Here is an 11,786-nt window from a genome sequence, read left to right on the forward strand (position 1 = left end):
TTAATTCCCTCTAACGTCTCCCGCAAGTAATTCCAACTCCTTCAACAATCAATACTCCGGCCAATCATGCACACCAAAGTATGCCCGTGTCCTTAACTATACCATCACGCATTAATCCACAACCGTGTTGCCCCGTATATATCGGCATTCGGTCAAATTCTGCTAAACCTAAATAGCTTTCCGAATAGCTAACCCGCCCGGCCGCCCCTATAAATACCCAGGCCATCGTGAGCAACCTCTTTGCAACCATCGACGAGGAACACCAGGAATTGTGCATCGCAACCTAGCATAACATAGTAGCATGGGCTCTGTGGGGACTATCGCGGCGAGGCTGCAGAGCAAGGCAGCTGCTACCAAGCCTGTTGCTGCAGTTTGGCATGAGCAGCAGCAGCAAGAGCGGTGCAACGGCGGCGGCGATGGAGGTTTCCAGATGCCGGTGCACTACCCCCGGTACAAGAAGGCGGACTACGAGGCCATGCCGGAGTGGCGCCTCGACTGCCTTCTCCGGGTTTACGGACTGCTGGCAGCCGCCCCCGGCGACGACATCGACAGCAAGAGGAGGTTCGCTATGGGAGCCTTCCTCTGGCCGGGCCAGTACTAGCTAGCTATATTTGCTGCTACTTGCATGCATGATACTTTCACCCTCCGATATCTATGTATCCTCACGTACGCTGCACTTCACGCCTTGCATAGTTCGTCTCTACGAATTCCTCCCCCTCCCCCATGTCACCCGGCTGGTAGAATTGCCTATCGTCGATCCATCCTGCCGTAAATTGCTCGAGGTTGCGTCGGAAGGTAAGCTCGAAGTTTGAATCCATCGCGGGCACTGATTTCTGAAGAGATTGTTCAAATCTAATAGCTGGATGTAGAAGGGAGGTTATGGCATCGTCCGTCCACCAATCCTATGATGTATTTGATGGAGATCTTGTTGAGAGTTTGTATAGTCTATCTATTATACCAGAACTTGACTTGTCCGTCAGGAACATATGTAACCAGATTGTCAATCTCCTGTAAGCATCGTCGATTCAAGAGTGCATGATCAGCACGTGTACCTTTTTGCGCCTCCTAAGTGTAGTAAGGTGGCATATACTCCCTCCGTTTTTATTTAGTTCGCATTCTAGCTTAAGTTGAAGTCAAAATTTATCAAGTTCAACCAATAATATAGAAAAAATATTAACATTGATAATATCAAATATATACAATATGGAAATATGTTTTATGAAGATTCTCAGGGTATATATTAAATTGCAGAGATGTTAATATTTTTCCCTAAAAATTTGAACAAACTTTAACTTTGAAAAATCCTAGATGTAAAGTACTACCTCGGTTCACATTTAATCGACGCGGGACAACACTACCTGCATGCTAGGATTGGCACCCCTCCGCGTCGACTTAATCCGAACGGAGGGAGTAATTGTGAACGGATGAATGTGTTGGCTTAGTTTGGTTTCCAAGTGCGCATGTCAGACCAATGCTTTCGTTAGGGCTAAGCTATAGACATTGTATCTAGTTTGTTGGCGTTGCCCCTCAAAAGTGGCACGAGAACGAGCTAGGAGCAAGCACAAACGATGAATTGAGCTTAACGAAATCAAAATTAAGATGACATTAATTAAGATTATGACCCATTATTGGATAGTCATCTTCGAACATCGATGCAGACGCTGGGGGTTACGAAGAATGTTGCATTGACAACCAATGTTGACTTGCACTAACACTTTCTCATGATGGCCTCCAGCAGAAAAATGGTTAACATGAAAATTACGTGTTCTATCTAAAGAAATAACTTTGCATTGTTTTTTTCCGGATCTTCTCAATCATCCGGAACATTACCAACCCAACTATTATCGGCGGAGCCAGGAAATTTTTGTGAGGAAGGCCAATCAAACAAGACCAGTCTTGTACAAATAAAAATTGCCAAAAAATGAAGGGAAGTGGTGAAATGCAATTATAGACTATACCACCATTTGTCCTCATGAAGACCATGAAAAACTGCGGAAGAATGACGCGATCCCCATATGCATGCAAGAACGGGCGCTAGCTGCCTAGGTGTGCGTTGATATGAATAGAATACTACTAAAAGTGGTATAGATTATGTACTGTTAGGATACCCTTGACCTTGTTCATTGTACAACGGAAGGTCACACTTGGTAGGCTGCCACTGCTACCATCTTACTCTGGAATTTCTCTGTTTACGCATGAATGAGAGCCCAAAGCCGCGAGATATTCCTGATGTCCAGACCTTCCGAGCTGCCTAGAGGCTTGTACTGAAAATCCAGATGCCTCTTATATATACTAGCAATGGATGGGCGCCCACCGCGCCAATTGTGTAATGTAACTGGTTGTAATAATTTTAAGACCATGCTAGAATTGATGGAAGTAATTAATATTTTCTTGTTTAAACAATAGGTTTTAAGATGGTTGGCAATGAAGTTGGATACATCATATACTGATATTTAGGTGCATGGAAATTTAATCCTTAAGATAGTAGTAGTAGATACAATTAGATCTGACAACACTTTGAAGGGATTAGATCTGACAACGTAGTGTTAAATGTAGATGGGCTGCAGCCCAGTAAGGCAGCCCATATAGTCTACAATTCCTGAAATCTCAAGGCCCATCACGTTGGCAGCTTGGGACAGCCTTGGGGACAAAGTTTAGTCCCACATTGCTAGTTGGGAGAGAGTTGGAGTGGTATATAAGGGCTGCTGTTCTAGTCATTCCAAGTGAGTGAGAATAGAAGAAGCCCTCGCGCACTCCTCCTCCTCCGCCCGCCCGTCTCGGCTCGGCACGTCACGACACGTCACGCACGCACGTCGTGTTTCGTGACTCGAGTCCGAGTTCGAGACACACTCAAGGAAGCCTAAATTTTTGCTTGGTGCACCAACTGTGTTGGGTACGTGTCGACCTGCATGTGCATGCTCGCCGCGTGTCCCTGGCTTCCTACGCGTGTCAACGCGGTCGAGGCGGCTCTCCTCCCGGGGTATACAAGGAGACCGATCAGATCCGGAGAACAGTGCTCTTAGATCTCTCTCTCTCGCGAAGTTTCTTTTGCTTGTGCTACTCTCTAGTCTTCCCCATCCCGGCGACTGCGTGCACGGCCGTCCGGGAGAGCGAGGCCTCCGAAACCCCGTCCGTTGAGATCCCGCACCGGGAGACGGGCGATAAGGTTTTTGGGGAGCGTCTCGGCGCGATCGCTCGCTGTTGTTCGTCTTCTTCATCGACGGTTCGGCTGCTTCATCGACGGATCCGACTACACCATGGGCGACATCAACAACTCCCATGGTGGTGGTGCTTCGTTGCTGCTCGGTGCGACCTTCCCGGTCGCGATGTACGTGCTTTTACTCTCCTACCTTGCACTCGCTACTTATTCCATGTTCAGATCTGATGCATGTGCTTAGTCTGATGTGTATGGTTAAGTATGCTTGTGCATTTGTAATCTTGCTTTCGGTAATTAAACTCACATGGAAATTGCCTAATAATCCAACAATCCAAAAACCTTATATGCATAGGCAATTTTCACCGTCCGGTTTCTGCTGCTGCGCTCAAACCGAGCCCTTTTACGGGTTCTCATTTCAAGAGATGAGCGAGTAAAACCCTCTTGTGGCTCACTTCTATGGGCGTGCACCGAGTTGCGGAAGGTACTCCCGGAGGTCCGCTTACTCCGACGAGGATAAAGCGTTCGGGGATGCCACCGTAATCTTTGTGGGTGCCGTCCTAAGTGTGCTTGGAGACAAGTTGGTTGATGCTTATCCGCACATACGAAATGGGAAGGAACTGTGGGATGCACTAGACGCTAAGTTTGGTGCCGCTCGATGCCGGAGGTGAACCGTATGCTATGGAGCAGTTCAATTACTACGAGAATGGTTGAGAACCGATCCGTAGTAGAACAGAGCTCATGAGATACGGATCATGGCAAAGGAACTCGAGCTTCTCAAGTGTGTGCTACGGACAAATTTGTCGCGGGATGCATTGTCGCTAAGCTTCCCCCTTCATGGAGGAACTTTGCCACTTCCCCGAAACATCGGAGGCATGAGTTTTCCGTTGAGAATATCATGGGCTCTCTCGGATGTTGAGGAGAAGGCGAGGGCAAAAGACAAACACACTCGGAGGAACCGAGGGACGTTCGCTACCAATATGGTACAGAAAAATGCCCACAAGTCCAAGGGAAAGAACAAGGGAGTCTCCCGGACTACCAACTTCAAGAAGAAAGGGAAAACGGAGAAGAAAGATCCTTGCTCGGGTGTGTGGCGAGACCGGCCATTGGGCTAATCGTTGTCCACAACGCAAAGGAAAGAAATGTCGTGGCTGGACGGAACTCAAATTCTGTCGGCATGGTCATTGGCAACACGAGAGGAAGGAACTACGGTGGTATGGTAATATGTTACCTACATGTTCTTTCGGTGTTTCAGCCCACGGAATGGTGGGTTGATACGGGTGCCAATGTTCATGTGTGTGCCGACATCTCCATGTTTACCTCTTATCGTGCCCGAGGTTCCTCGGTAATGATGGGGAATGGGTTACATGCTATCGTTCGTGGTGTTGGCACGGTAGATCCGAAGTTTACTTCGGGAAAGATCGTGCAAGTCGAAGAACGTGCTCGCATGTCCCTTCTATCAAGAAGAATCTCGTTAGTGGCTCCCGTCTTATGAAAGATGGGTTTAAGTTGGTGTTTGAGTCCAATAAAGTTGTACCTGTCTAAGTATGGAACTTTTGTTGGAAAGGGATATGAATGTGTGGGAATGTTGCGTTTCTCTCTAGAAGACTTACGTGATAATGTTGTGAACCATGTAAGCACTAGTGTTAATGAAACTAATGTTTGGCATTCACGACTTTGTCATGTTAATTTCGGTTGTATGACGCGGCTTGCTTGATATGAGTTTAATTCCGAAATTCACCTTTGTCAAAGGCTCTAAGTGTCATGCTTGTGTGCAAGCAAGCGGCCTCGCAAGCCTCACAAGCCCGCGAAGGAAAGAAACTTGGCACCACTAGAGCTCATACATTCGAGATCTATGTGAGATGAATGGTGAGTTGACAAGAGGTGGAAAGAAATATTTCATGACTTTGATTGATGATTCCACTAGGTATTGTTATGTGTATCTACTGAAAAGTAAAGATGAGGCTCTTGATTTCTTTAAAATCTATAAGGCTGAAGTTGAGAATCAACTTGAAAGAAAGATAAAAAGGGTTCGGTCCGATCGTGGTGGAGAGTACTTTTCTAATGAGTTCAATTTATTCAGTGCGGAACATGGTATAATCCATGAGAGGACGCCTCCCAATTCCCCACAATCCAATGGGATTGCGGAAAGGAAAAACCGTACTCTAACGATTTGGTTAACGCCATGTTAGATGTTTCGGGCTTATCCAAGGAATGGTGGGGGAGGCTATATTAACTTCGTGTCATGTCCTAAACCGTGTTCCAATCAAGAATAAAGAGATTACCCCTTATGAGGAATGGGAAAAGAAAAGACCAATACTCTCCTACCTACGAACTTGGGGTCATGTTGGCAAAAGTGAATTTGCCAATCACCAAAAAGCGAAAGCTTGGACCAAAAACCGTGGATTGTGTCTTTCTTGGCTATGCTGCCCATAGCATTGCTTATAGATTTCTTGTGGTGAAATCTGGAGTGGACGACATGAATGTTGGCACCATCTTTGAATCAAGAGATGCTACATTCTTTGAGGATATATTCCCTATGAGAGATATGCATGGCATGTCTAGTTGGGAATCCGATCCAATACACGGAACTCCTATGGAGTCCGATGACGAATCCGATGATGAGAGTTCAGATTCGATGAAGATAACAATGAAGCTCCCACAAGGAGTAAGAGACAAAGGACTGCAAAGTCTTTTGGTAATGATTTCATTGTGTATCTTGTGGATGATACTCCCACTACCATTTCGAAGCCCTCGCATCTCCCGATGCGGACTCATCGGAAGGAAGCGGTTCAAAGCGAGATGGATTCCATCTTAGCTAATGGAACGTGGGAGTTATCAGAGCGTCCTTATGGGTGCAAACCTGTAGGATGTAAATGGGTATTTAAGAAGAAGCTTCGAGCTGATGGTACTATTGAGAAGTACAAGGCTCGGCTTGTAGCCAAAGGCTATACCCAAAAGGAAGGCGAAGATTTCTTCGATACCTACTCACCTGTGGCGAGATTGACCACCATTCGAGTACTACTGTCATTGGCTGCCTCACACGGTCTTCTCATTCATCAAATGGACGTTAAGACGGCTTTCCTAAATGGAGAGTTGGACGAGGAATTTACATGGAACAGCCTGATGGTTTTGTACTACAAGGTCAAGAAAGAAAGGTGTGTAAATTAAAGAAATCTTTGTATGGTCTCAAACAAGCACCCAAACAATGGCATGAGAAGTTCGAAAGAACTTTGACATCCGTGGGCTTTGTTGTTAATGAAGCCGACAAATGTGTGTACTACCGCCATGGTGGGGGTGAGGGAGTTGTCCTATGCTTGTATGTGGATGACATACTAATTTTGGGGACAAGTCTCAAAGTGATTGAGGAGGTAAAAACCTTCTTATCTCAGTGTTTCGAGATGAAAGATCTTGGAGAAGCTGATGTTATATTGAACATCAAGTTATTGAGAGATGGGAATAATGGGATTACTCTTGTGCAATCTCATTATGTTGAGAAGGTGTTGAGCAGATTTGGCTATGCTGATTGCAAATCTTCTCTCACACCTTATGATCCTAGTGTCTTGCTTCGAAAGAATGAAAAGGCAACTAAAGATCAATTAAGATACTCTCAAATCATTGGTTCACTCATGTATTTAGCTTGCGCTACGAGGCTCGATATCTCGTTTGTTGTATGCAAACTTAGCCGGTTTGTGGCCAACCCGGGAGATGATCATTGGCATGCTCTTGAGAGAGTGATGCGCTATCTAAAGGGAACCATGAGTTATGGAATTCATTATACCGGGTATCCAAGAGGACTTGAAGGGTATAGTGATTCCAATTGGATTTACGATGCTAAAATGAAAGCCACAAGTGGATATGTTTTCACTCTTGGTGGTGGCGCTGTTTCCTGGAAGTCTTGCAAGCGAGACCATCTTAACGAGGTCAACTATGGAAGCAGAACTCACATCATTAGATACAGCTACGTCGAAGCGGAATGGCTTCGTGAGCTCTTGATGGACTTGCCTATGGTTGAAAAACCAATACCGGCTATCCTCATGAACTCGTGATAATCAAAGCTCGTGATTGTCAAAGTGAAAAGTTCTAAGGATAATATGAAAAGTTCCAAACATATCAAGAGGAGATTGAAGTCCGTCGAAAACGCGAAGAACTCCGGAGTGATAGCATTGGATTATGTCCAAAGTGCTAAAAATCTGGCAGATCCTTTCACAAAAGGACTATCAAGAAACATGATAGTTGCATCGAGGGAGATGGGTTTGAGACCCACTTGAGTTGCCGAGGGGGTAACCCAACCTATGTGATCGGAAATTCCGTGAAGTAGGACCTGGGAAAACAAACCGGAGCAACTGAGTTGAGAGAAAATTTAATACTCCCACTCCGCTGCGGATGCAATTCTCTCATAGCTATCTGTAAGGCGAGGTTGACAATGTCTTAATGTGTTACGAGCGGCTCTTGATGAGCGAAGACGCCGTCCTACTGAGGCGATCTTTTGAAGAACACACCTATATGAGTGACACTAGTGGTCATAGTGTGGGAGATTTGGGTGAATCTCTAGTAAGCTCATGAAGGGCCGAGGAGTATGACTTATAAGCTCCACCCGAGGGAAGGCTAAGGTAGCCTAGTACCGTGCCGGCATTGAGCGAAACTTGCTGCACAAAGACCGACAATTCAAGGCATAGTCCATTGTTCGGTTGTAGTCAAGCGTAGCACCTTGCCTAAGTGGAAGTTCAACTTAACGGTCTCCACCGAAGTGCGGGTATATTAAACGAGTAAATGGAACTAATGTGTCATCCGATGTGCATATGAGATATGGTGGGGGATTGTTAAATGTAGATGGGCTGCAGCCCGATAAGGCAGCCCATATAGTCTACAATTCCCGAAATCTCAAGGCCCATCACGTTGGCAGCTTGGGACAGCCTTGGGGGACAAAGTTTAGTCCCACATTGCTAGTTGGGAGAGAGTTGGAGTGGTATATAAGGGCTGCTGTTCTAGTCATTCCAAGTGAGTGAGAATAGAAGAAGCCCTCGCGCACTCCTCCTCCTCCGCCCGCCCGTCTCGGCTCGGCACGGCACGTCACGACACGTCACGCACACACGTCGTGTTTCGTGACTCGAGTTCGAGTTCGAGACACACTCAAGGAAGCCTAAATTTTTGCTTGGTGCACCAACTGTGTTGGGTACGTGTCGACCTGCATGTGCATGCTCGCCGCGTGTCCCTGGCTTCCTACGCGTGTCAACGCGGTCGGGGCGGCTCTCCTCCCGGGGTATACAAGGAGACCGATCAGATCTAGAGAACGAGTGCTCTTAGATCTCTCTCTCGCACGAAGTTCCTTTTGCTTTGCAACTCTCTAGTCTTCAAATTCCGGCGACTGCGTGCACGGCCGTCCGCGAGAGCATGCTTCCGAAACCCCGTAAGTTGAGATCATGCGCCGGGAGGCGGGCAATAAGCTTTTTGAGGAGTGTCTTGGCGCGACTGCTCGCTGTTGTTCGTCTTCATCGACGGTTCGGCTGCTTCATCGACAGATCCGACTACACCATGGGCGACATCAACAACTCCCATGGTGGTGGTGGTGCTGCTGCTGGTGCGACCTTCCCGGTCGCGATGTACGTGCTTTTACTCTCCTACCTTGCATTGCTACTTATTCCATGTTCAGATCTGATGCATGTGCTTAGTCTGATGTGTATGGTTAAGTATGCTTGTGCATCTGTAATCTTGCTTTCGGTAATTAAACTCACATGGAAATTGCCTAATAATCCAACACATAGTTCATGGGATCATTTTACATATAGGATACATGGAAAAGACACGAGTTTCTACTTGAACAGAAGTATGACATATTCTTGGCTATCAAAGCTTGGAGGAAGTAGCAAAGTAGCATGGTAAAACCGGTAGTGTTGATGTTCCATGGTATCCCAGCCATTAGTGCTTTGCATTGGTGTCCTCATTGTTGCAGGAAAACATGATGAGTTGTTGTCCTTTGGTGAAGAAAGAGCCAAGCGTGCTTCATCGTCCAAGGGGGAATCAGTGTATTCTTCTTGAATCCATATTTGGCTTCCGCGACAAAGCCAAAAAAGACCTCGGGCTGGTCTCTCTATCACCCTAATCAAGATTACACAACCAAGTTGGGTGTGAGGAACAGCCAAACCTATAAGTGGTGCAAAACAGTTCAGAAGTGGAGCTACAGTGTTAAGTTCTATGTCATATAACAACAATAAAAGGATATCTCTTAGTGCATATTTCCTAGCAATTATTTCGCGAACATTCATGAAACATTCATGAACGGAATGTAACCTGTCTTATTTGTCAGCCTGCAGAAGGTTGAGAGCAACTCTCCTGTAATGTTATTCGCAACTGTAAGAGAAAAAATAGGCAATAAGCCAAGAAGTTTCAAATTTTCAGTATCACAGAATTAAAAACTGCAAATGTATCCATGGGGAATGTAAAAAAGCAGCACTCCCCCAAAAAAACTACAAAACATGGCATTTTTCGTCATATTCACTAAGTGTTGCCAAAGTGGTAACACATCAATGGTGCCTCGATTAACATTACATGGGCCATCTGCTTTGTTTCCAAGTATGACCAACAGTGCAAACCTTATGTGGATGGGAAATATTTTAGCATCTCTGACAATTTCATCAAATAGTATAAAATAACAATAGAGACAATTCCTACTAATCAGCAGAAGAGATTAATATATGGGGAAGGAAGATAAATCTCAGAAGAGATGATAATATATATTTTGATCTAACTATGAATGCAGATCATAGAGTAAATGCAATCAAAAGTAAAGGTCTGGAAGTAAGCAATGAATTGATATGACACAAATCTCATGATAAAGTTTTATGTGAAATAGCTATTATTATAGGAAATGAGACATGGCATGCCTTGGGCTCCAATAGTTTTAATAACTATATTCAAGCAGACGTCAATTACTCAAATTTTGCCGTATGTTGCGAACACTGTAATTTTTCTTCTGAAATGGTGAGCTGATTAGCGTTCTGTATACTGGCATATCCTTAGAAATCAGCAGCAATGCTTGCAGATAATATTACAGCATGACGAAAGTGTTAGTGGTTTCAGATAAGCTAATACTACACATTACGTTTCTGGTGACATGAGTAAATTGATAATCTTTAGTAAGGTGCGGCAAAATTACAATATCATTTTAAAAACTTAGCTCTCACATAAAGATAGGTGGGTGTGAGATGAAAAATAGGCAATGGCCAAAGATGCAATACCACAGCGGAAGAATGCTTGTCAATAGTTGCTGTAGCCATTAACTTAGGTAAATTGAACTACCGAAATACCTAGTGTATATATAGTCTGTACTTCTAACAGGCAAACAGTCATATGCTCATATGTGTATCTACCTGTCAGTCCATGGACATATTCTGTTTTCCTCACAAAAAGCAGTATATTTAGGGCCAGGCACATCTTGCTGCGGCATCATTCTCCCGAACCTGGGTAGAAATCTGATACGGTATATTTTTATATTACAGAAAATCACCCTTGTCTTATTTTCTAAATCTCTCTTCCCATGTCTTATTTGTCAGAACGGTTTCTTCTACATCATCTAAATTACATACAGTACCACTATCCAGATAAAAAGCGGAGATAAATCAACGTATCCATACCTCAAGACTTCCAAAGAGGTCCAAACCTGTCAAATTTCTCTACAGGAAATGTGCAGCATGTGAGAAAGATGAAAGCATTAATTAAAGGCATACCAACATATAATACGCAGAAAATTCGTGTAGAAGAAACGCATAGCCTGGAAGAGATTATTGCTGCTCCGTGAGCGATACCACAGTCAGAAATTGTTCTTCATTCTTATTCTTTGGTTTTTGGTCAGCACTCCACACAGGTTACCGCGCTTCTCTGGATCCTCAGCGTCAGCATCATCATTGGCTTTGTAAGGCACCTCTTGTGGCTCCTCTTCACGCTGGAGTGTATTTCCATAAAAATGTTAGTACATAAAGTTCCTGACCCAGCCTCATCGCCAAGCGTTATGAAGAATAAAAGATGTAGTAATTCAACTGCAGTACTTAAATCAAGAGAACCCCTAGGCAATTTTATTTGGAAGAGAATAGAATATATGAGAACCCCTAGGCATAGCTAAGTAAATATGCCAGCGGTCAGAAGATTGTCTCACAAAAGCATTTTTCGTTGGAAAACTGGAACTAACGCCTGGCCAAACAAATAATTAATTCAGTTCGAAAGTTTGTTTTACTCCAACAACCTCCATTTCCCATACCCCAGAGGCATCATGTGCGCAGTCTGAGTTGTGCTTTCCAAAATTCATACCAAAATAGAGCAAAATGCACTTGCAAATATGAGTCATATACATAACTGAATTTCACACGCTGAATTTCAGACCTGTTGAGATTCTTGCGCTACTTGTCTTGCCAGGAGTGTGAACAACAGGGTGCTGCGGTGCAGTACCAAGGTGACGCTCTCTGGCCCATCCCTGCTAGAAGTGGACGATACTCATGCATGTAGGTCCATCTAAGGCACACTCGCTATCTCCTCGTCGCTCTTTACACCTGCAGCTCACTAAAGCATGTATTAGTCTAGCTCGCTAACAATCATGTTGCATGAATAAACCATAAATTTGGAAACGCCAAAGACACTA

At 44.6% G+C, this 11,786-nt stretch overlaps 1 protein-coding gene across 1 annotated transcript; it reads left to right on the forward strand.

Moving 5' to 3' along the window:
• The first annotated feature begins 301 nt into the window (after positions 1-301).
• On the forward strand, positions 302-601 carry LOC124687037. Its single transcript, XM_047220896.1, has one exon. It carries the CDS (start codon positions 302-304, stop codon positions 599-601), a length of 300 nt encoding a protein of 99 aa, XP_047076852.1.
• Positions 602-11,786: the final 11,185 nt, after the last annotated feature.

This window comes from Lolium rigidum, chromosome 2 (assembly GCF_022539505.1).
Source record: "Lolium rigidum isolate FL_2022 chromosome 2, APGP_CSIRO_Lrig_0.1, whole genome shotgun sequence".
NCBI lineage: Eukaryota > Viridiplantae > Streptophyta > Magnoliopsida > Poales > Poaceae > Lolium > Lolium rigidum.

Excerpts from the sequence above, each read along its gene's own strand:
- LOC124687037 (XM_047220896.1), top strand. The coding sequence starts at position 302 with ATGGGCTCTGTGGGGACTATCGCGGCGAGGCTGCAGAGCAAGGCAGCT.